At 36.6% G+C, this 25369-nt stretch overlaps 2 protein-coding genes across 4 annotated transcripts in view; one reads left to right on the forward strand and one right to left on the reverse strand.

Annotated features, from left to right (window-relative positions):
- CDC40 (cell division cycle 40) overlaps positions 1-3594 on the forward strand; it is a 36933-nt gene extending 33339 nt beyond the window's left edge. For both annotated transcript variants that reach the window (XM_063096918.1, XM_063096919.1), the window contains exons 14-15: positions 541-685; positions 1687-3594. In XM_063096918.1, coding sequence (XP_062952988.1) covers positions 541-685; positions 1687-1864 — 323 coding nt within the window. In that variant the 3' untranslated portion in view covers positions 1865-3594. The remainder of the gene's footprint in view (positions 1-540; positions 686-1686) is intronic.
- A 9717-nt stretch (positions 3595-13311) lies between these two features.
- The window catches only part of METTL24 (methyltransferase like 24), a 96733-nt gene continuing 84675 nt past the window's right edge, over positions 13312-25369 (reverse strand). For both annotated transcript variants that reach the window (XM_063097554.1, XM_063097555.1), the window contains exon 5: positions 13312-16970. In XM_063097554.1, the coding sequence (XP_062953624.1) occupies positions 16656-16970 (315 nt within the window). In that variant the 3' untranslated portion in view covers positions 13312-16655. The remainder of the gene's footprint in view (positions 16971-25369) is intronic.

Here is a 25369-nt window from a genome sequence, read left to right on the forward strand (position 1 = left end):
GCACTTGAGGCCCTAGAGGCTTTGATGAAGCCTAGGTAAATAAAAGCAATATGACCTTTAAAAAATAGTTAACTGTAAATTTTTAAATCATATCTCTTTTTTTGCACAGTTTTATTTAATAATCTTATGTTTAATCACCAGAGTTAATCTTTTCTTATTCCATAATTACCACAGATAGGTCTTTTTCTCCCCATAGTTCTACTGTCTATACTTCAAATTAATTTCATAAATTTTAGTTTGGTTCTATTAACACTAAGCTTGGAATTTCTGTATTTCCTCATTTAAAACAAACAAAAAGCTTTTATATGGAGAGTGTTCAGTGATATAGAATTGTATGAACAGAATTCATTACTCTCTATATAAATACCTTTCCAGTGACATATTTGTAACACTTTACAGGTGGTATGGTAAATTTATTTTCTAGATTATAAAGTAGTTGGGAGCCCCAGAATATTAATGACAGTGAACATATTTAAAGTAAGAAGTTTTTTTTAAATTTTTCAGTCTTTCTCTAAAATGTCTCATTTATTGAATTTACAGGGAAATGGCTAGCATGCCAATCAATGGACAACCAAATCTTAATTTTTGGAGCACAGAACAGATTTCGATTAAATAAGAAAAAAATTTTTAAGGGCCATATGGTAGCAGGCTATGCTTGTCAGGTAGACTTCTCACCAGACATGAGGTAAGTTTAAATCTTCTCATCTATCCTCATATTCAAATATGATGATGCAGACTTATTGTACAAATAACAACACTTCAGAAATCACTTTCACTTATATGATTGCATGAGAACTGTGTAGTCTATCAGAATGCCAGATATAAAGGCAAAATCAAGTTATAAAAATTACATTTTGCTTTTCTTAAGTTCTTACTTCAGTATCTTTTTATATTACTTAGGCCTATGCCCTTTAACCAACTCGTGAATCCCTAGCTCTATCACCCATGCCTTATTTTCTCTTTGCTTTTCTAAGCAAGACTAGGAGTGCTGTAATTGCTATATTGCTATGATGGAATGAACATGAAAAGAGTTAATTCTGTATTGCAATGTTGAAGTTAACGTCTTCACTACAGCTTGTCTGTGCTGAAACCTCAAATTCAGTTGTTTAATATTTGTAAGTCACACTGGATTTGTGAAGCCTATACAGTCTTGCTAAGAGTGAAATTCTGCATTTATCCCCCCATTCTTAGTTAAAATATATAGGTAGAAGTACTTCAGAAATCCCTGTAACTTTACATGTTTAGCCTGGTAATTGGGCCTTAGACTCCTACCTCTGGTTCAGTCTTAGATGTATTCAAAAGATAATGAAGCTGAAAATTAATTAGAAGGTGTGAGAGTCTACTACAGTAAAATGGATCTAAATGTGTTGACTGGCTGTGTGTGAAATTGGTTCCCTTACACTGTTTCTGACTGTCTAGAGACTGATTATGATACCTCATTCGTTATGGTCCCTGGGACTCCCAGTCTTCCTAGTTAAAAATGATTTTCTACTATCAGATTGATACCTTTTTTGTAGAAGTTCAAATTATATATTGCTTTATACTTTACCTTCTTATCCTGAGTGTTGTATATTTGCACTGATTTTTTTCACATTAAGATGAAAAGATAAAATCTTTCTCTGTTCTTCCACTTTTACCAGTTTAAGGTGTTTGAATAATTTGAATTTATTTTTCTTCCCATTGCAGCTATGTGATTTCAGGAGATGGAAATGGAAAATTAAACATTTGGGACTGGAAGACCACAAAACTCTACAGTCGGTTTAAAGCTCATGATAAAGTGTGTATAGGTGCGGTGTGGCATCCTCATGAAACATCTAAGGTCATAACATGTGGTTGGGATGGTCTCATTAAACTGTGGGATTAATGGGATTAATCTTTAAACTATCTAGGATCATTTTTGGTCCAATTCATATTTAACTATATTTAATTATTAAATGTGTTGGATGGCAACTTGATTTGCAGATAATGTTTTCCTTACACGGACTTATGAAGTTAACCCATTGTTTAAAAAAAAAGAACTGTAAATTGAACTCATAACTTTATTGGCAACTTCATTTTGTTCTTTATAGATGTTATTTATATGGAGAATGACCATTGACTTTCTACTCAACAAGTAGTTATTGTTGGCAGGTAGTTTGGGTTTATCCCCGTAACATACTGAAAGGATCCCTTTGGGACCAAGAATTCCCAGTGGATTTGAGATCCTAGAGGAGGTAATGTAATTAATGACTCAGAAAGGTACCATATACTTACCTTTTCAACCAAAAGGGCAGTAAAGAACAGGGATGATGTAATTTAATATAAATCTGAAAGAAGGGTAAAACTACCCACAATTACTATTCCTATTATCTTCCATGGATCAAGTTCTAATTTTTTGGCTTCATGAATTCCACTACTTTTGATGACATATGTTGTATATATTTAGTTGTAAATTAGTAATCTTTGACTGCAGCGTTCCTCTGATTATTGAACAATGTAAAATAAAAATCAATCCAGAATTCTTTCCTTGACTTTCTTCCTGATCAGTATAGATAGGACTATATATATTTAATCAGAGAATTACATTATTTCTGAGGATGGAACTCAAGAGAATGAGCCAATACTGAATTTTATTTATATTCACTGTCGGTAGGACCTGGCTACACTTTTGGAAAACAGGATCTCCTAGGTCATTACTTCACGGATGTTACTACTGAAATCCTCACAGGAAACAGAATATGAGGGCATAGTCCAAAATGTCAACTTGTAATTTCTTTGAAATCATGTTTTACCTTTAAAATTATTCTGATTTTGCTTGTGAATGTATATGAGAATTTTTTAAGATTAGAAAAATTTTAAACATCTTTCCAAATCTATGGAAAAAAAATTGGCACTCAGGAACATGGCTAGGGTTCCCTTGTTTGAGAAGCAGTGACCATGGTAAAAAAAAAAATAGCTTAAAAACTTCAGGTTATGAAGTCAGGTTAGCCCCTTGAATATAATAGCTAACAGCACTTTAGTTTGACAAGCCACTTCTCCTGTTTTTTTAAAGTCTATATTAGATGTTTGAATGTGGTTTGAAATATTTCAGTACCATGCTGAAAAAGAATGGTTGATAGCTGCTCAGAGTGCTGACTTGGAGAACAAAATCTTGTTGAGTGTTGACCTAAGAGCATTAAGCTGTGAGTCCTATGCTGTCATAGCAATGCATGCTCTTTGCCCATAGAGAACTTCCATTTTAAAAAATTTAAATTTAAAAAGGCCTGGTATATATGACCAGGCCCTATAGCCACATATAAATAAATTTCAAAGAAGAAAATAGAACAAGAGAATAAAAGTGGAGAAGTATTTTTTTGACACACAGCACTGAGAGAAATACAAACACACTGCTTAGCCACTGCCATTTCTGTGTCTGCCAGGAAGGGTGACAGATTTCTGAAGAGGAAGATATTCTGATAAGACCTTTACTTTAGTCCCAACCACTGGTTTTAACAGATGTGAGTTATTGAAATGTGATGGGACAAAAAGAATCTGTCTTGTTCAGCACCAGTATTGTATATATTAGAAATCATAATTTCTAAATCTGGATTTATTTTATTGTGTTTTTGACTGTTTCTGAACTAAGTAACTGTATATAAAAGTTGTCTCTTTTTTAAAAGATCATATTTTTAAATAAAGCATTTTTTGTAGAAAGTGTTACCGAAATGTTCATCTTCAGTCGTCTTTTAAATCTAAGTCTGTTGAGACACCCGTTTAAACCATTTGTAGATTTAAAGAGTCGTATGGAGAGAAATGATGCCTTAGAGGTGGGTATGGTATATTCAGGTATATTAATGGATTTATTATAATTAAATAATAAATAAATACAGGGCACACAGATTAAATTTAGCACATCCCACATTTATTCATTCAGTGGTGGCACTAAGTCATGATTACACCCCATTTTAGAGTACATAAACAAGTGGGGTTCTCTCCAGCATAAAAAGAGCCTCAAGATATTACTGTTACTGGCCTTAAGTAGTTACTATCCTCACTCTAACATTTTTGTTGAACCCAGGACAGATTTCCTTTCTAAAAGTTAAAATATAAGTGATACTTTAATGAAAAATTTAATTCAATGAATATTTAAATATTAAAGCACAATCTGGAAATATTTTGTCCTAAATAAGGAGCCAATGTTAAGATGAAGAACAAGGAATAGCATCAAATAGGCATGTTTCCAAGTAGAAATGTAGAGTAATTCTTGAGGATACCTTGTGGGACTGGCTTGTATCCTTAGTATGTTTATAAATTATCTGAAGAATTCATTGACAGTGAAATATCAAACCCTCAGATGACAGCCATAAAGATCACACCACCAGCAATGATTATAGAGACTCTCCTTGAAGAACAGTGTTTCTCAGAATGTGGACTGAGAAGCATCTGCGACAGAATCAACCAGGGATAGCGTCTTACTGAGGTGTTGAATTCAGAAGAAAGTAGTGGTTAGTTGGGGGAGCCATAATAAATTCAGGTATAGAGAAAGGGGTGTGAAGTGGCATCCAGGTCACAATATCCATCAGCAGTATTAAATGTGGGTCTCAAAGTGAGACCTGGGGAATACTAATGCCATATTCTATCAAAGATGCATATTTTTCACATTTTGACATCTCTGAATAGAGCTATGGTTATAATCAATAATATGTCATAGTTTAATTGGCAGTATTCATCCTTAGTGGATCATAAAATGTATAAACAAGTAAGTACTACGGGGCCTTAGAAGAAGAAGAAGATCCAATGGAAGAAAGATATCTATCACAACACTTGGCTCAAAATTCATTTTGTGAAATGTTTATTTGGTCAATGGGTAGATAAACTGAAAGAACTACAAAAGATTGCAATTAAATATATATATATATATGTATATATACTTTTTTATGTCACTGCAAAGCTTTTTTAAAATGTAGAATTCTTATTCCCAATTTGGACCTACCAAATGAAAGTCAGCACTTTTAGCAGGATCCCCAGATGATCTTTTAGCAAGATCACACTGAGAATGAGAACCACTGAGGCAGAGTCTTGAATTTATCTTGGGCAATTAGGAAGCTAGACTATTTGGAAGATGTAAACTCAAAAAGAAATTTAGCTAGTCAAAAGTATGTCGTGTGTATGTGCATGTATTGTGGGTATATATGTATGTATATATATATCTTACATTAATTGTGGAAACAACGTTCTCAAACTAAACAGTGCTATTTTATCTGGAACTTAAGGGAAAAGAAGTCACAAATTTGCAGCCAGAACTCTTAGAGTGGCTTTATTTTTAGTACAGTAAGACAGAGATAAGTCCTTAGATTTACAGCTTCCTCTAACTGAAATATGTCTTCCAATGAATTTTTTAGCTTCTCCCTACGCTCCAACCTCCAGCGTTTTAGATTGGGGGGACTAACATATCTCAAACATGTTCCAATTTATGTTCTAGTACAGTGCTGTCCAATAGAAATATGAGTCATATGTATAATTTGGTATTTTGTTTTTGTTTTTTGTTTTTGTTTTTGGTGGCTGGCCGGTACAGGGATCCAAACTTTGACCTTGCAGTTACAACACTGCATTCTAAACAAATGAGCTAACTGGCCAGCCCCATGTATGTAACTAAATATTCTCATAGCCAGGTTAAAAAAAAAAAGGAATTAATTCTAATAATACATTTAATATTTTCATCAAAATATTTATCTTTCATATAAACTAGACTTACATGCCTAAGTTGTTCCAAAGAGATTAAAAATTTCCTGAATCAAGGGTAATATTTTTAATTTAAATTAATTAAAAGTAAATTTTTAAAATTCGGTTTCTCAGCCACATTTTAAGTGCTCAATGGCAATGTGTCTAGTGGCTACATATTGCACATTATGGGTCTATTACCACTTTTTTCACAGGAAGGATTCAGATATTCAATTTTACTGCCTCGTCTTCTGAAAGATATTCTAAAGTTTAAACTGTTCATAAGATATCTCATAAAGAATATAAACATTTGGGCCGACCCCGTGGCTCACTCGGGAGAGTGCGGGGCTGGTAGCGCCGAGGCCGCGGGTTCGGATCCTATATAGGGATGGCCGGTGCGCTCACTGGCTGAGTGTGGTGCAGACGACACCAAGCCACGGGTTACGATCCCCTTACTGGTCACAAAAAAAAAAACAAAAAAAAAGGATATAAACGTTCATATCTGTGCTACATTTTGGGTAGTTTCCTCAGATCTACTAGTTCCCTTTAAAGTCTCTTCAGCTGTCTCTGAATCTGCTGTTTAATGCATTTAGCTTCTCTCATTGTAATGACTTTTTCTTTTCTGGTCTACTTGTACTTTTTTATATCTACCTGTTCTTTTTCATACTGTCTTGTTTTCTTATGGCTTCTATGTAGTTTTTTATGCCTTTAATCATGTTAAACAGTGTATATTATGCTTTCTTTAAGATTGTTCTTCAGTTATCGCAATTGGTTGGGCTGAAAATCCCAGTGTTTATTGTGTCCATTAACTCTACCTCCTGGTGGACCATCTAGTTCCTTGTCAGCTGTAATTTTTTATTATGAGTTAATCTTAGGTGGGTCTTGTTTTTCTGGCTACAATCCTCTACAATGTGGGTTGGTGAAGAGTCCCTTCAGAGTGGTTTTGCATCTGCTTCTGCCATATACCCCTGGGGTGTCACCCCCTAGAACCAGTTTTATATCTTAATTTCTCAGCTTATGGTTTTTCTCACCATGCAATTAGGATGAATTCAACTATTCAACTCCTTGCACAGGCCTGAGATTTCAATTTCTCATGAAAAACTTTTATTTGCAAACAGAGCTACAGCAGAAATAGGCTTCCTTATGCCTGTGAGTGTGGAATTTTTAGGTCCCTTTTTCACTGAGATTGTAGCCCTCCAAGGACCCCACTTTGCTGTACATGTCCTGGGTCCCAATCCAACACCAGGGTTATCTCTATAGCCATTACTGGTTTACTAAACTCCTACAGCTACTGCAGTGTAAGTTCCTGCTCTCCCTCTCCGACTCTAGACTCCCCTTCAGCTTTTTGTGTCGGAATGTTTTTCTTGCATGAACATTCAGCCACACACACACACACATGTGCATGCGCCTCTTATACATACATATACACACATGTATACATATGGAAGGATCTTTGTGGATACATATAGTTATACCTAGTATCTTTAGGTATTGCCATGTTATTGGGACAGTCTACAATCAGAAGTATAAACTAGTGTAGTCTATGAAACCTGTGTTCTGATATTTAGAACCATTTGAGCTTAAGTATATGGCCCAAAAAGGTACTTTTCCTGAGGACACTTTACTTGATGACCAGAAAACTATCATAATGGATTCACCCTTTATCTGGACTTTTTCCTCTGCATAAGTACGTCATTTAGATACTTCTGACTTTATCCTAACTTCCCTTTATAGCACATCTTACTCTATTGGGGCTGCTACAACAAAATACCTCAGGCTGGGTAATTTATAAACAACAGAAATTTATTGCTCATAGTTCTGGAGGCTAGGAAGTTCAAGATCAAGGCACCAGCAGATTCCATGTCTGGTGAGGGCTTATTCTGTGCTTCAAAGATGTCACCTTCTTGCCAGATCCTCACATGGTGGAAAGAGGAAAACAAGCTCCCTTGGACCTCTTTTTATAAGGGCACTAATCCCATTCATGAGGGATCCACCCTCATGATGTAGTCACCTCCCAAAAGCTCCACCTCTTAATACCAACACATTAAGGATTAGATTTCAGCATATGAATTGGGGGGGGGGGGCACAAACGTTCAGACCATAGCGGCTCACAAATCAAGAAATTATCCTACCATTGTCTAAGACTCATCTAATCACAAAAGTCAAGATAAGGAGATTTTCACAGTAGAAGAAACTTTAGAAATTAAATATTCTAAACCAAGAAAATAGGCCAAGAAAGGTGATAATTTGCTGGGTATAATGTAACTAATTAGCAGCAGTATCAAGATATTCCCTTCGGACTACTGTCCTGCCTCCTCTAAATAATGCTACTTAATTGTGTACTTTTAAAACTGTCAGATTTTTGTCATAACCTCTGTGGCTTCCAGCTTGCTGTCTCCGAGTTAATTTAAAAGAAACTAATGTTTTAGTAAAACAAGACCTGTACCTGAATACATTCTCATTGTACCTTCATTAGAGTTGGGCCCCCATCACTTTCTCTGTAGCCACAGGGAAACTTCCTTGGCTCATACTTCAATCTCAAGAATACCATACCTTTTCTCACCTTGACTTTACTCTTTCAACTACTGTATTTATTATCCATTTTGTCCTATAAATACAATGTGGCTTGAATCATTTTTGTAAAAATACCAGCCCCTATTCATGTAAAAATAGACTTACATCATACATTTCTTCTCTCATAATCTGGAAAATATTCTCTGTGCTACTTTCAATTATGGCTTTATATACTAATTCTAAAAAAGACTATTTGCTGGGAATTGGTTTGGGGCCATAATCCCAAAAGCCACAATCCGAATATTGAAATCCTGAAAGATCGAAATCCCAAAAATATAATTCTGGAGAAAATAATTTTAAAAATTCTTTAGAAGACATTTATTTAATATTTTTAAAGGGGGATTAATTTGAGAAACATATAAAAACATGACAAAACACTTCATAGGCCCCTTTACGAAATAAAATAAGCAACAGTATACATATTTTTGCAAGCATAAACACTATGGTATACTAATAACAGCCACGCAGGTATAACAGGAGCAGATGAGCCAAAATCATAAAGAAATAGGTCAAAAGGTGAAATGTATAAATGCATATTGTCATGAGTGATATTTGTGTGCAACCAGCTTAACAACTGCGGTCATCTGACACACCTGAGGGACCTTGACGAGAGTGATCAAAAACTGCGACGGGTCACTATTGCATATGCAGTTACCCAAGGAGTGAAGATTCGAGAAATTTTATCTTTCACAAAAGCAGATGTACCAAACGTACATCTCTTCATTTATTGAAGAAGCTTCAACGTTTTTACATACACACACAGAGTCAACGTTGTAATAATATACTTTCATCGAGTCAAACTAGCAAAAAATGCATAAAACTAATTAGAACTCTCTAAAAGTGCTTACACAATCTATACCTCCAGTGTTGGAAATGATGCGACGGTGAAATATATAGCATAGTAATTTGTAAAAATAATGGGACAATTTTAAATAGTGGAAAAAATATTTTTAAAAAACTAAAAATTAGACATGAAAGCATGTTACGGGGATAGATTATGGGCAGTTGCATAGAGACAGTCAACTTTCACATCATTAACTATTCTGAAGTCTTGCATCATGATGAGTAACTACTTTCTTTCTTTTAGGACATGGCTCAGAGAATACTTTCACATTCATTTTCTCCATGGTGCTGCTATTTTTGAAATTCTTCTATGATTCAATATACATCGATGTGAGCATTTCCTATTAAATTCTTCCATCTTCTGTACCATGCTTCTATGCTGTTTGGGGCACACTGAAATCCATTCTGCATGCACTCCTATTCAGACCACAAATCTGGCAGAAGTACTGGTGATTGAACAGCAGCACCATTGAGTGTCTTCTTATTCTACCATGCATTTAATTATTTTCAAGCCAGTCAGTAACTTCACTGGCTTCTTCAGAAAAATGCAGCTTTAATTCATTCATTAAAAGCTCCTGGAATTTCATTGGCTGGAAGGAATGCCAATGCAGACAAATGCATTTTCAGACCTAAGTTTTTGTTGTTGCCATATCCACTCATCTGAATTTTCCATCAAATGCATTGGGCTGAATGGAAAAAACAAACTTTATTGGTAACACCTTGAAATTCACTTTTAGAAGCCTGGATCACACCTAATCCCAAATCTGTCGTTATGGTTTGGGGATTCGATTTAATTCCATTTTTTCCTGCAAGGTCCACTGAATCTTCAAATAAGTGTTTATAAACTGCTTCACTTTTTCCAGTCATTAATATATAAACAAGCAGATAAATTCTAGAATGTTCAGATCCAATAGGGGCATGAATTGCATATAGTTAATAAAAAACAGTGGGGATCCACTGTTGAAAGTGACATCCCTTAGCCAAAGTGAAGCATGCACTAGTTTTTCTATGTTAGATTTAGTGATAAATAGAAGTCTATCTTCTTCACCAGTCAAATCCATAACCAAGAATAGTTCACCATTTAATGCCTTCAGGATTTTAATCTTTCAGGACTGTGTATTAGGGATTTTAGACTAGGGATTTTGATATTTCAGAATTTCAACATTCGGGATTATGACATTCACAATTTTGTCTTTTGGGATTATAATCAGTGCCAGTTACAAAGAAAGGACAGTAAGGAATGAGAAAGAAAGGTTGAGGTTTAATATCCTAAAACTAAGAGATCTTCTAATAATGATTGAAGTTTCAATTATTATTGTATTTATTCAATTTAATATTGTATAGCTCTCAGTTCACCAAGGTCAAGATCTCCAGGTTAGTATCCTTTAATCATGAATGGGGACTACCATATGCAGTGCAGTAAACAACCATATCAAGAAAAAGGCAAATTGTGTCCAAATTTGAATTAACAAAATGAGAGACAGCAGTCCATCTAAATTCCAAAGGTATTTTTAATGCCAGAAAAAAAACTTCAATAACAAATGATGAAATAATTTTATGAAAAATTCTGTGAAGTAACTTTTTAAATTTATATTCAACAAATATTTATTGAGCAACTTTTACCCAGCAGATTCCATGCTAGGCACTGAGGCTGTAGACATGGCCCTTGCCCTCACGGAGCTTACAGTCTGCTGGGAAAGACAGACATGCAGGCAGATATATTAAAGCACAGGGAGTGTGAAGAGAGGGAGAAAAGATGGCATTGTGGGGACACATAGTGGAGGGCCTTAAGCAGGGGGGTCCCTGAGAAAATGATGTTTGATTTGACATCCTTAAGAAACAGCATTTTCTTGTATCGATAATCAATAGCTTATTTTGATTGACACATAATTGTGGCTTCTCCTTCACGTCATAGAACCCACTTGGGCCTTTGTTTATTATATTTACCCACCCAGGGGTAATATTCAAAATATCCAATGACAAGTGAGGCAGAAGACAGACCAGACAGAATGAAGCCAGTCACAGTGCTGGATCAGTGCTCTGGAGGCCGCTTTTTGTACTGCGTATTAACCTGTGCCCGATCATGGAGAGATCTGGGCATCCTGCGAGAGGACCTACGTGGAAGAGAACCACTAGGGAACTCTTGACCACAGCCGTCTACCAACCACTAAAGCTCTACTGGTACTTTTTATTTTAGTGTAAATATGTCCAAAGTATTTCATGGGGCATACTTTTTTTAAATTAACAAATAAAAATTGTATATATTTATGGTATACAACATGATATTTGTGGAATGACAAAATCAAGATAATTAACATAGTCATTACCTCACATACTTATTTTTTTGTGGTGAGAACATTTAAAATCTACTCTCAGCAATTTTCAAGTAGATAATACATCACAAATATAGTCACCGTGTTGTACAATAGACCTCCTCTACTGGTACATATTGATTGGATATCAATCCTGTGTATACTTGGCTTCTCTATGGAAATAGTCTAGATTAGAATTCAAACTAGACCAAAGAAAAGAAAAATCTCTTATTAATTTAGACAATCTTATTGCACAAAGCCAATCACTAAGAAAAAGTTTAAATATTCTACATGAGAAGAATATGAAGTTGCTGGTTTTATTTTTTTTAATTGTACTGTGGAATATAATTATTTCATAAATATTCACTTATAAATTAACATCTTGGCAAAATGTATAAGCATGCAGTTCTCCCGTCAGAGATTGGATGTAGTGATTTAGACAAAAACCTTTTTTATTATTGTAAAAACTTAAGGTAAAAGATCATTATAATAATGGTTTTGAAATTTTAACAAGCATCAGTAACACCTGGAGGGCTCATTAAAATACAGGCAATATGCTTCCTCCCCCAGAGTTTCTGATTCAGTAAGTCTGAGATGGAGCCCTAGAATTTTCATTTCTAACAGGATCCCAGGAAATTTTTTATTATTATTATACATATATGTGGGGTACAATGTTGATTTTTAACAATTGTGTACAATGTGTGGTGGTTGGATCAGTATAGTTAGCTTATTCATCATCACAATACACAATCATTCTTCATGTCCATTGACCAATTCCTCATTAGCCCCCCACCTCTCACCCTTCCCTCCTCTTTTCCATCTCTAGTTTTCTAAAAGTTCAACGTATCACTGTGATTGTTATTTCTTTCTTTCTCTCTGTCTTTCTTTATTGTTCATGTGTTTATTTATGGATTCAGATCCCAGTTATGAGTGAGAACACACGGTATTTCTCTTTCCGTACCTGGGTCATTTCACTTAAAATAATTTTCTCCAGGCTCATCCACATTGCTGCAAATGGTAGAATTTTGTTCTTTTTTTGGCTGAGTAGTATTCCATTGTGCATATACACCACAGTTTCCTTATCCAGTCATCCATCGATGGACATTTAGGTTGGTTCCATCACCTAACTATTGTAAATAGAGCTGCAATAAATATGGGAGTACAGGTATCCCTTCAATATGATGTCTTACAGAATGGGAGAAAATATTTGCAAGCTACATATGTGACAAGGGATTAATATCCAGAATATACAAAGATGTCTGACAACTTTACAGCAAAAACCCAAATAATCCAATTTAAAAATGGGTAAAGGAGCTGAATAGACATTTCTCAAAGGAAGACACACAAATAACCAACAGGTATGTGAAAATATGCTCAACATCACTAATCATCAGGGAAATATGCAAATCAAAACCACTTTGAGATATCACCTTACCCCAATCAGATGGGCTATTATAAAAAAGACAGAGAATAACAAATGCTGGCAAGGATGTGGAGAGAGAGGAACCCTCCTGCACTGTTGGTGGGACTATAAATTAGTACAGCCATTATGGAGAACAGTATGGAGGTTCCTTACACAATTGCAGGTAGAACTTCCATGTGATCCAGTAATCCTACTACTGGGGATATATCCAGAGGATTGAAGTTGCTGGTTTTAGAAAGCATTAGTTTAGAATGTTGAGAACCAGCATTTTCCCACAAAGTTTTGAACATAAAGTGTGACAACATTAAGAATGCTTGATTTATTTTTCTTAAGGATAGAAATATAATAAAACTATTAAAAGAATTTCAATAATCTCTAAATTTAGGTAGTTTTAAGAATATATCAAATCTTTAGTTTATAATTTCCTCTGATAAATTCAAATCTTTCATTGTGATAAAAAGGAAGATATTTGGGAATAAGGTTAAACGTATTATTGAATTCACAAAGCACCAGCAATTGGCTAGTACAAAACCAATTATGTTATTGCTTAAAAAGCAAACATAAATTTATCTCCAGCAGAAAAGAACAATTACATCAATTCAAGTTGGAGGTAATGTGGTATTGTCAAGTAGAATGATCTATTTGAATGAGGCCTTCATTTCTAAACTGGCAAAATATGATGAGCCTGGCTTCCTGATATTAATCCAAGCTTTCCAAAATCCAAACATTTAATACTTAGGAGATGCAAATCTTATACTTTATTTACCAGAAGATCTTATAACCAAGGCAGAAATGCTTACAAGAACAACTGTTTTGGACTAAACACTGTAAATCCACGAATTTAATTTTGTTCTACCCTGTTGTAAATATTAGTGGAACTTCAGTCAATTTTAATAGAATTTTGTTTACTTCTCCCTGGTTCTCTTCGTTTGAACATGTCAAGTAGTTACAAATATTTATATGATAACCTATTATAACTGAATCAAATACAATCACTAAGAAAAGAGGAAGGGAAATCTCAAATTGTGACACAGAGGTTGTGCTAAAAGGCAACTTCTGAATCTCTTGCACACTTATATATCTTTCACCTAAAAAAGGAGCAGTTTTTAAATCATTGATAAGAACATTATTAAATTTGTATTTTCAGAATCTTTTATGAATACTACTCCAGTAAGAGTTAAAGAGATGCATGTCACAGATATTCACATCTTAGCTCATTTATCTGCAAGTCAGAGACTAGTTGTAAGGAAAAAGCATCACACTGCAGTTCCAAGTGACTGCGTCCTTTCTAAAACTCAGGAGGAAAGTGCCAAATATTGGGATGAGCCAGACCCAGGCTCCTTCCAAGCCTTGGCAGCCTAAATATATTGACAGAGAAGTGGGGTCCCCATATTTCCTCAGTAAACTTCCATTTGGCAAGCATAGGTTAATTAAGTAGATGGTTTAAGTTAAGCAAATCTGCATGCTACAAAATTATCCCAACTCTAACAGACTTGCAGGTTTGTCTAAGTATGTTTGTAGCTTTTTTCCTCCTTTTATTAAAGGGAGGCAAAGTGTGATGTTTGGATGAAGCATCTTACATTCGGTAAAGGCTATGGAGGCAGCATTGTGGAGGGGAATGAGCGTGGTCTTTATGAGATCTGACAAACCAGAATGTGGATTCCTTTTCCACCATCTCCTAGTTAAGTAATCTGGATAAGCTATTTAACCTTCAGAGGTTCTTTACCCAAACAACCAGAAAAACTACACTTCCTTGTCAGGTTGTCGGGAGAATTAGGAATAATCTATGCAAAGTGTCTGGCACATAGTAAGCTCTCAGTAAATGGTAACTCTTGAATTTGATTGTTGTATTCTGTTTGTGTTGCTTTTGTGGAGGTTGTGGTGGTGGTGGTTATTGTTTTGCTTGTTCCTCACAAGAGGATCTGTGTTTGCCCATTCTTCACAAGCAAACACCAGTGCCCCCTTCTCATGGGCTACACCAGCAGTTCTCCACAGTGGCTGATTTTTGCACACACACACCCCCGGGGGGACATTTGGCACTGTCTGCAGACATGTCTGGATGTCATAACTGAGGGGGCAGGGTGCTCCTGTCATTTAGTGGGTAGAGGCCAGGCATGCCTCTAAACATCCTACAATGCACAGAACAGCCCTCAAACCCCAATAAAGAATTATCCAGCCCAAATGGCAGTGGTGCTGAGGTTAAGAAACCCTGGCCTACACGACAAGCATAATAATTGTAGAGGCAGGGAAACCATAGCAACATCAGAATATTCATTAGAAATTTGATACTATCCATGAAGGGAATGAAGAACAGTTTTAGAAATAAGCATAAAATAAGTATGAATAACTATGGAACAGGCTGCCTAGTAGGTGAGTGTGGGTGGATGTGTTTGTGATTTATTTTTTTAACAGCACATCCATTCTTGCTTCAGATATATATATAGTGTGATGAATTCAATGTTCTGCACCACCAATCTGGAATAAATGGTTAACTTGCCCTATACAAAGGTGGCTTTCAGTATTGTCATAAATCTTTAATTCCATGAATTAAAAATCTTGATAAGGGTATGTACATATCTAAAAGTTGATCAGACTAAACACTTAAAATTAGTACACTCTTCACACTTTACCGTATAAAAAGGTTTAGTATGTATATTTCAGTGTATAAAATTTTTATGGAAAAATCTGTGATATAATCCAAACAGAATTGAGCTAAAGTTAGCTTTGCTTTGGCAAGGCTGCCACGCAAACTAACAGCATAAACCACTTTCGAGTTTTTATGGACCCTTCTGCACATTTGAGATGCCAATGCAACATAGAAGCAACCAAACTGCCATTTCGAATCTCACCTATTCAAGCGGGTCCTCTCAGCTCAACTCTTACTAGTGTACCAGGCTAGTGGGGATGGATTTCAAACATGAGTTTTAAAATAAAAACCTCATTTATGTTTCAAAAAATCATCACACCTGATTCAGAGAGTCTTGTTCACTTTTCAACTCAAGTTAGTAAGATCATCCTATTCTAATATACTTCAATTTCTCACTTGAGGAATGGCATTTTCAAACCTCATCAAGAAACAAAAAGCCAACCCAGGGAACGTCAGAGGATAGAAGGAGGTTAAAAAACCAGGAGAAAGGAAAAAGTCTAGTAATAATCGGTATCCTACTCTCTCCCAAATTTTTTTGAGCAAACAAGAAAGAATTATCCAGCCCAAATGGCAACAGTCCCGAGGTTAAGAAACCCTGCCCTACACGATAATCAAAGGCTGAGAAGGAATGATTGAAATCTATGAGGTTGTAAAGAATATTATTGACCAGATGAATAAGAAAAACCTTGAAAGAAATGAGTTCAAGACAAAGGAAATGCCCTATTTAAACAGTAGACAAAGAACTTAAGAATCTCATCAACCTAGTAAAATATCATTTCATTTTAATTTTGATGAATTCATGGATTGTAGACACGTAATGAATTTTAGGGAAGACTGGGATGAGAGGGGGATTGTCTTTCAAGTAAAAGTGAAGAGTGGCCTTTTAGCCTCTCTGTCAGAGATTAAAAGGCAAAGAACCTGGGTCTGGGCAATGTGGGTGACAAGAGTATTCATCTTTTAACAAGGATTAACTGCGCCCCTGCCACACGTCAAGCACCAGGCTACATGCACTACAGAGACAACAACACCATTCCTACTTCAAGCAGGTGACAAGCTAATAGGAGACGCGATGAGTAAACCCACGATTAGAATCATGGACATACTCCATTCTGCTTAGAATCATGGACATATTCCATTCTGCAAATATTTCCTTGCATTCTTGATGAGGTCTTGCATCCTATTTCCATCTTGTATTCACCCAACTGAGAGTATAACAGCTACTTGCATTGAAAATGTCCTTCTTCAGGAATAGCTGAGGCTTAGATAAATCTTTATAACTGTGAAAAAGCCTGAAATCCTTTAGTTCTAACTCTTTGAGGAGACTGTACCAGAACCGCACAACACTGCTGTCACTGCCACTGACCTCAAACCCAGGCCAGTGGAGATGGATCTCAAAGACGAGCTGTCCAATCTGTTCAAGGACATCTTCCAGAATAAGATTTTCCAAAACTTTCCATTCTGCACTTTCCAGATCTGCCTTCAGAACATCAATCTGTAACAAAGCAATGGAATGAGATTAGCAGGTTTGACAAATTACTGTCAAAAATATCATCTTGATATTAGGAGTCTCACATTATAACTACCTCCCAAGGACGCAGAATTTTTTAAATTTTAGAATTGAAGGTTGTTTTCAAGTGACCGTTTATGACACAAATTTCTAACCTCACTTCATACACAAATAATGAAATGCCAGGCAGATATCATAATGGATCCTCTGCCTTTCTGCCCAGTGGGAATGGATCTCTGAGAAGGAGAAGCTGAAGCACGTGTGTACAGAGCTCTGTGCCCACAGCTTCTCCCCACAACCTGTATGCCACTCCAAGGAACCCAGCCAAGTCCTGACAGAACAAGGCTACAGGGTGGGACGGACACAGGGCCACTGCTCGCAGGAGCCACTTCACAAGCCTTATCTCCCTCCCACATCATCAGGACTGGATGCCAAGGAAAGAGTTCTCAGGTATCTGAATATTGGGCTTACAAAAAAATTATTATTTTTCCATGATTTCTTTATAAAGTATATACCAGTACAGCATACTAAAAACAAGACAATAAATAAATAAACTTGTGTTTACTTAATGAATACAAGTTCATATCACAGGTGAGATGGAATAAAGGAAGAGTAGGATGGGAGAGAAATATTTTGCAATTAATCAAGTTATGAGAATCAGCTCTTTTTGCTAGCTTTGCACAAAATCCATTCTAGTAACAGAACCCTAAATACCTTCAGAAAGCAATGAAAGCTAATCCTTACCAAGTACTTACATGTGCCTAACACTATGCTAAGTGCTTCCCTTTGCAATATTCATTTAATCCTCTCGACAGTGCTGCAAGGGGGATTCTGTTAGCATCCCTAATTAAAGTTTAGGAAACCAGACTCAGTGAATAACCCATCGCTAGTCACACATTGGGGAGGTGGTGGTGAAATTTGAAGCAGTCTGCCTACAAAGCCCATGTTCTGAACCATTACACGACATTGCCTTTCAGTAAACCAACCACAAGAGGAAAAGTGGTAACTCAGAGTCCCAAAGAGGTTTTGGGTTTGGAAAATAAAGTGCTATCTAGAAAGTGAATATGGGTCCTTTAGTAAAATATTGTTATCAATATCCCCACTTTAAATTTGCAGGGCACTTTTCAAAGGGGATCGTTTCACCACACAGAGGAAAGCTGACAGCATTCAGACACAAATTAGAATAATCTGCACAGAGGGAATCACTGCGAAGGAGTGAAGGCTATAGTTCCCAAGGTCACACGCTGCCGACTGAAGTCCCTAACATCCTGCCCCGTGAAAGTGAAAACTTTTTGCTTGTTTAGAAGGATGGAAAATTACCAAGACTGATCCTGCCCAGCCTCTCCCTTCTCTCAGTGCATGTCTGTTTGATGTTTCTCCTATGAGGGTGAAACATGCCACTCCCAGTGCTACAGACACACTCCATGTGTGATTTCAGAGTTGGGTGGAGAAGTGCATGGAATTAATATATAATTGCTCCAAGACCCCGTGGGAGATGTTTTCACATTCCTGCCATGGATACCACCTCCTGGTCCACCAAGGAAAGAGTGATGGTAAGAACCCCAAGAATACTGAGAGGCCTTAGAAAAGACTAGACATCTGTAAACCAGCTTGTCAGTTCAATGGTGCCAAAGCCAAAGAGAAAAAGTAAAAAAGAAAAACCTTTCTTCATAAAAGGAACTGAGCAAAGGCAAGTTCCACATGAACATACGCCAGGCTAAAATAATTCTTATGAAATGGACGCAATGAAATTAATTCACTCTTTTTTCCATCTCTGCTGCCCTGGCATTTCCATGGCTTTGTTTAATCTTGGATGTTTTAAGCAGGATGCTCTGGGATTAAGGATAATTTAGCTGCCAAAAAACTATTTAGTCAAAACTTCACTAACTTTTCCAATTGATACAGAAAATATTCATAACTTAACATCAGCATTTGTTGTATTAATTCACATAGCCGAGAATTTCTTACGCTCCTTACAGATTTATTTTCCCCATGGTTTTCTGTGAGCTTACATATGTTGAATGTGATGAATAATTCAAAGTATCAAAAGGATAGGATAAAGTTAATCAGCTTTAAAAACTAAAAGCTACATTGGTGAAGTATAGGGAAATATACTTCATATTTTTTTCCAAATATATTTTTAAGTAAACTATGATTCAGAAATCATGAGCAATGAGAAGAGAACCTAATTATTATTGCTTCCTTTGGAAATCCAATATTCATTTACAAAATGCTAATCTGTTCTAAAGAGCAAAAGGTATTTTCAAAACAGCAACACCCCCACTCTCTTTTGATTCCAGTGACTGAAAATCCCCAACTTCAATCAGAATTGTATAGGTCGATATAAATCATGCACCCCTGGAGTTCTGTGCCACTGAGAACACTAGCTCTTCTCTGCCTTTCAACCCGAGACCACAGACAGCTGAAATGCTGTGAATAAAACACGTTTTTCTCTTCCAACATGCTTTTTTATTTCTTACATTTCAGAATTTCCCATTACCACAACTGTTTTGCAAATGTAACTTCCATTATTACTGCATAATGCATCCAATATTACTGTTATTATAAAGTACTAAACATTTCTGAATAAGAAATGCCACTTTTGAGATTCTAATATCAGCTTTAACGATTTGGCACTAAAAATCACGCAAATGATTATATCAGAATAATCAAGTGTCAATCCTAATACAGTTAGGTTAAAAAAGATTTCTAGGGAAAAACAACTAAGTATTAACTCCCTATAAACTCTGGAATAAGTGGAGACGTATTCTTGGGTAGATGGGTCTCAACAAAGGCAGATGAAACAACCTCTTTGGTATAATTTCAGAGGTATTAAAAGGGGTCCTCCTATAAAATATTATCTCCTTTTCCTCACACCTGAAATATCCAATAGATTGCTTTTCACAAAACTTTTTGAAGAAATGAGAATTTTAATTTTAACTGGGCTAAGATGTGATGCCACCTGGCAGCTTCCTCATCGGGGGCACAAGTTTGTCCCTGTGATCATCCACCCAGATCTAAAGATATGAGAGCAAAGGGCACGGGTGTTTGTATCAGTTTCCTAAGACTCCGCTAACAAGGTATCACAGACTGGGTGGTTTAAACAACAGAAACATATTGTCTTACAGTCGTGAAGACTGGAATTCCGAGATCAAGTGTTGGCAGGGTTGGTTCCTTTGGAGGGCAGTAAGGAAGAAACTGTCCCTGCTTCTCTCCTAGCTTCTGATGTTTGCTGGCGATCTTTAGCATGCCTTGGCCTCTGCATCACCTGATCTCTGCCTTCATCCTCCCATGGTGTTCTCTGAGTGTTCAATATCTGTGTCTAAATTGTCCATTTTTATAAGGACATTAGTCATATTGGATTAGAGCCCACCAGTACAACCAGTATAAACTTGTTTTCAAAGAAGGTCACAGTCTGAGATACTAAGGATTAGGACTTCAACATATTAATTTGGGAGGGATACAAGTCAACTCATAACAGTGTTCAAGGTAAGCTATTGCAATAGGACTTTTGCAAGGCAGTATGTATTCAGGAGCCAATTCCCAGGGCTAATGCTTGGTAAAAGTGTCCTGTTCCAGAGGTCCAAGGGCCAGCAACTACCTGAGGCAATTACGGATGTCACAACAGCCAGCACTGGCAGCTCTAACCTAGTAATGCAAAATCAGGGCAAGTCAACAAGCCTTTAAGGCCAATCAAAAATATCATCGCTAAAACCCTGCACTTCATTTCTTGGTTCCTTCTCAGTCACACCACCTGGCCTATCAGGTACAGTTTGCCTACGGCACTCCCCCATTCCCTATATGCATCCTTCTGTATCCTTCTGGATCTCCTTCAGGCACACAACAGCCTCAATTTACAGCTCTCTAGCTGAGCCTCTTCTCCGTTAGGAGAGGGTTCACCAGCAAGACAGGCAGATTGTGTTACCTGCTGGCTAGCTTTCAAGAGGGCAAAAATGGAAGCTTAAGGAAGACCTAGCTCTGAGAGTCACACAGCATCATTTCCACCACATTCTACCGGTCAAAGCAAAGCACGTCAGCCTGATGCAAGGGCAGGTGAAAGAGATTCCAGCCCATGAACGAAGGAGTGACATACAGACAGGGTGAGAGGAGATGCTCATAGCCATCTTTGCAGATAATTGACCACAGCAGTTAAAAGGAATATTACTTTATACAAATCCATAAATGAACGACAGTATTACTGTAGACATGAACCTTTACTGGACATAAGCAATACTCCAGGAAAAATGAATAATACCACCCTTATTCATCAGAAGGTAATTAAAGAAGGGCCATGAATTAAAACATGGTATTTGCTATTAGATTTGGCTTTCCTTGGAAGCTGACAGAGAACCTGGGATATCCAATGGATTAGGATGATTAATAAAGAAAATACTAAAAAGGGCAACCAAAGTATTTGTAATCTTAGAAATTTTTAGTCTCTAGAAATTAGAAATCTTTAGTCTGCTAAAGCTGTTCTTTGTGCTGCTATAACAGAACACTGGGTAATTTATAAAGGGCAGAAATTTATTTCTTACAGTTCCAGAGGCTGGGAAGTCCAAGATCAAGGCACCAGCAGGTTTAGTGATTGGTGAGGGCCTATTCCTCATAGACGGCACCATCTAGGTAACCTCACTTGGTGGAAGGCACGGAAGGGTCGAAAAGGGGCTTGACTACCTCTGACAAGCCCTTTTACAAGGGCATCTGATCCCATTCATGAGGGCAGAGCCCTCACGACTCAATCACTTCCTAAAGACCACACCTCTTGATACTGTTACGTTAGGATTAAGTTTCAGGATGAATTTAGAGGAGACATTCAAATCATAGAAGGCTGCCATAACAAAGTACTGCAGACTGTGTGGTTTAAGCAACAGAAATCTATTTTCTCACAGTTCTAGAGGCTGGAAGTCCAAGATCAAGGTGTCTACAGGTTTGGTTTCTCCTGAGGGCACTCTTCTTGGCTTGCAGGTGGATGCCTTGTTACTGTGTCCTCACATGGCCTTTGCTCTGTGCATGCACTCCTGGTGTCTCTTCCTTTCCTTATAAAGACACCAGTTCTTCTGGATTAGGAATCCACCCTTATGACCTGATTTAACCTTAATTACCTTCTTAAAGGCTCTATCTGCAAATACAGTCGCACTGAGAGTTAAGGCTTCAACCTATGAATTTTGGGGAGGGGAGGGCACAATTCAGCCTATAACAGATATAAAACAGGCATTTTTACTATCCTCTATGTAGAGGCAATCACTATCTCCACAAAGAGATTTAAAATACATCCCTATTACTGTTCTGGCAGACTGCAGTTTCTCCTGTATAGTTAATGGCTGACTCTTGTTCTAGGTAGTAAAAGTGTGTGCCACCAGATTAATAGCAGGTGAGTTCAGAAACCATGGTAGATTTCATTTTCCAAAGATGGTCACACATTATCTCCCATCTCACATGCTTTTCTACAATGTGGTCTTGACATTCCCCCCATCGACAGATGCAGTCAGCGTTCCCTCCCCAGGGCCAGCGTCACGGGCTGCAACCCATGTAGTCGGATAAGACCCCACACTTAGAAGGAAGGGCTCATGCTTGGTTTAATGCTCTGCTGTCTCTGTCTTGAAATTCTTAATTAGTTTTGAATATGGGACCCATCATTTTCATTTTGCACTGGGCTCCACAAATTATGAAGCTGGTTCACTTAAATACGGATGGGCTTACGGCTGATTGACTAATAGAGTCTGATAGAAGTGACTCTAGGTGACAAGCCTAGGCCATAGAAGGTGAGGTAGTTTCTACTTTGCTCACTGGCACACACACTCTTGTGAACTTTAGCCGCCATGCAAGGTGTCTGACTACCCCGAGGCCGCCATGCTATGAGAAAGTCCAAACTAGCCCTTGCAGAGAGACCACATGAAGAGGCCTGAGTCAACAAGAAGAGAGAAAGAGAGATGCCTGCCCAAGCCCCAGCTGCTCCAGCCATCATCTGACTGCAAACATATGTGAGACCCTGAGCCAGACCACCCAGCAAAGCCCTTCCCAAAACTCTGAACCACATAAACAATGGAAGACAATAAAATGAGCAATCCTTGGTGTTTTAAAAAGCTAAGTTTTTAGGCTGACTCATTATATAGCAATAGATTACAACAGAGACCAAGTGCTATTTATGCAAACCTTCTTTTTAAAGTTAAAAGTTACTTGTATTGTGTCAAATACCTATATTCCAAAGGTGTGATTTCTAGCAATTAATATATGTTAACCAAAAAAATTTTATTATAAAAATAATACATGATCATCATTTTAAAAATTTAAATTATAAATAAGCAAGAATAAAAAAGAATTAAAATACCTATAATCCAGAGTTTAACAGGTTTATTCCTGAACTCCTAAACATTTTTTGCCATAAACACATGCTATACATATTATCACATACATGAGCATAAATGAAACATATTTTTTTTTTACAAAATTGACATTCTACTATATTTTCAAATCTTCTTTTTAAAGTAACAGACCATGAATATCTTTTCCTGTCAACAAATTTTTATCTAAAATGTTCTCTGAAACAGGGCCCCTCAGCTTTCACAAGAATTTTAGAGGTGACGAGGGCCCCAGCAGAGGGAAGACAGATGTCAAGTGGGTGAGGTTCCAGATCCTCGACCTCAGTTCAACAAGAGCACCTCCTTTTTTTCTGATATATATTTGGAATCTCTCACAGAATTTCATTTGGAAAAAGAGCTCTCCTGCTTTAAAAGAAAAAGTTTGAAATCCTCCATCCATAATTTTCAAAAACAGCTTCTAAATCATTTAACTTATGTAACCAATCCCCTTTCTGATGGACATCTAGATTTTTTTTTCCAAATGGATGAGCTACAAACTGATGTGATCAAGACACTTGCAGCTGAGTCTTTGAATATGTTCTATTGTTTTCTTAGAATAAACTCCCAGAAGGAGCAAGTTCAAAGGATGAGCACAGTTTACAACTTTTAATAATTTTACTAACCTGTTAGCCCCTTTCTGTTCCTGCTCTTGAGACACTGAGGACAAACCAGGTTGTGCTAAGGTTGGGAACCCTGTGAAAATACACCACAAAAGGCTTTTCCAGTGTCACCAGCTCCTCCACTAGTCACTAGCCTAAGTAGTTTTTTTTTTTTTTTTTTTAACCTTGAAGCCACGTGACACTCTGGAGCATTCCTAAACCCACCTATGCCTTTATGTCTGAACAATTCACCAGATCAGAAAAAAATCTGCATGCTATTTAAGAAAGAGAAAACAAGTCAATTTTAACTAAATACATGTTAAATTGTCTTTATATAACTTTTTATTTTAAATATTTTAATAAAAATGCTTTAATCTATTGTGCTATATTAAGTCTTTATAAGGATACAGTTCCTTTTTTTCCACACTGAAAATGCATATGAAAGCTTAAAACTGGCTACTACCATCAATTATAAAGATAATTAATCATTATACTAATCAAAATCCCTGGCTAAAAGTCAAAGCCACATAAGTAACACCAATAAAATGGCAATATTCACCATCCAGGTTATCGATCACCTAACCCAAAACAAGGGACTTTCTACTCAGGCTCTAATGGACTTGCAAATATAGTTGTTTGCCTCAATATCAGCTGTCTATTTTGGGCGGCCAGAATCATATACTACAAGGCATTTACATATATATCTCACATTTTATAAAAGATAGATTCCTGAAAAGGAGTGTAGAAATTGAGTTTTGGAATTGAGCTCATATTTTTAAATTATTATGTATTTGACCACATCATCTAGTTATTTATGGATATTTTTAAAAATTGAATTATAGTTTCAGGACATATATTTAATTATTTAATCCATTTTGAGTTGATCTTGGCATATGGTGAGATGTACGAGTCTAATTTCATTCTTTTACATACGGATATTCAATTTTCCCAGCACCATTTATTGAAGAGTCAGTCTCTTCCCCAGTGTGAGTTCTTGGTGACTTTGTAAAAGATCAGATGGCTGTGGTTATACAGGCTGATTTCTGGGTTCTCTATTCTGTTCCATCAGTCTGTATGTCTGTTTCTATGCCAGTACCATGCTGTTTTGGTTACTACAGCTTTGTAGTACAGTTTGAAGTCAGGTAGTGTTATGTCTCTGGCTTTATTTTATATATATATATATGTATACAAATATACATATATATATAAATAAAATATACATATATATTTTTTGCTCAGGAATGCTTTGGCTATTCAGGGTCTTCTGTTGTTCCATATGAATGTTAGGATTATTTTTTCCATTTCCGTGAAGAATGTCATTGGTATTTTGATGGGGATTACATTGAATCTGGAGATCACTTTGGGTAGTATGCACATTTTCACAGTGTTAATTCTTCCAATCCAAGAGCATGGAATATCTTCCCAT

This window comes from Cynocephalus volans, chromosome 5 (assembly GCF_027409185.1).
Source record: "Cynocephalus volans isolate mCynVol1 chromosome 5, mCynVol1.pri, whole genome shotgun sequence".
NCBI classification, from domain to species: Eukaryota; Metazoa; Chordata; class Mammalia; order Dermoptera; family Cynocephalidae; genus Cynocephalus; species Cynocephalus volans.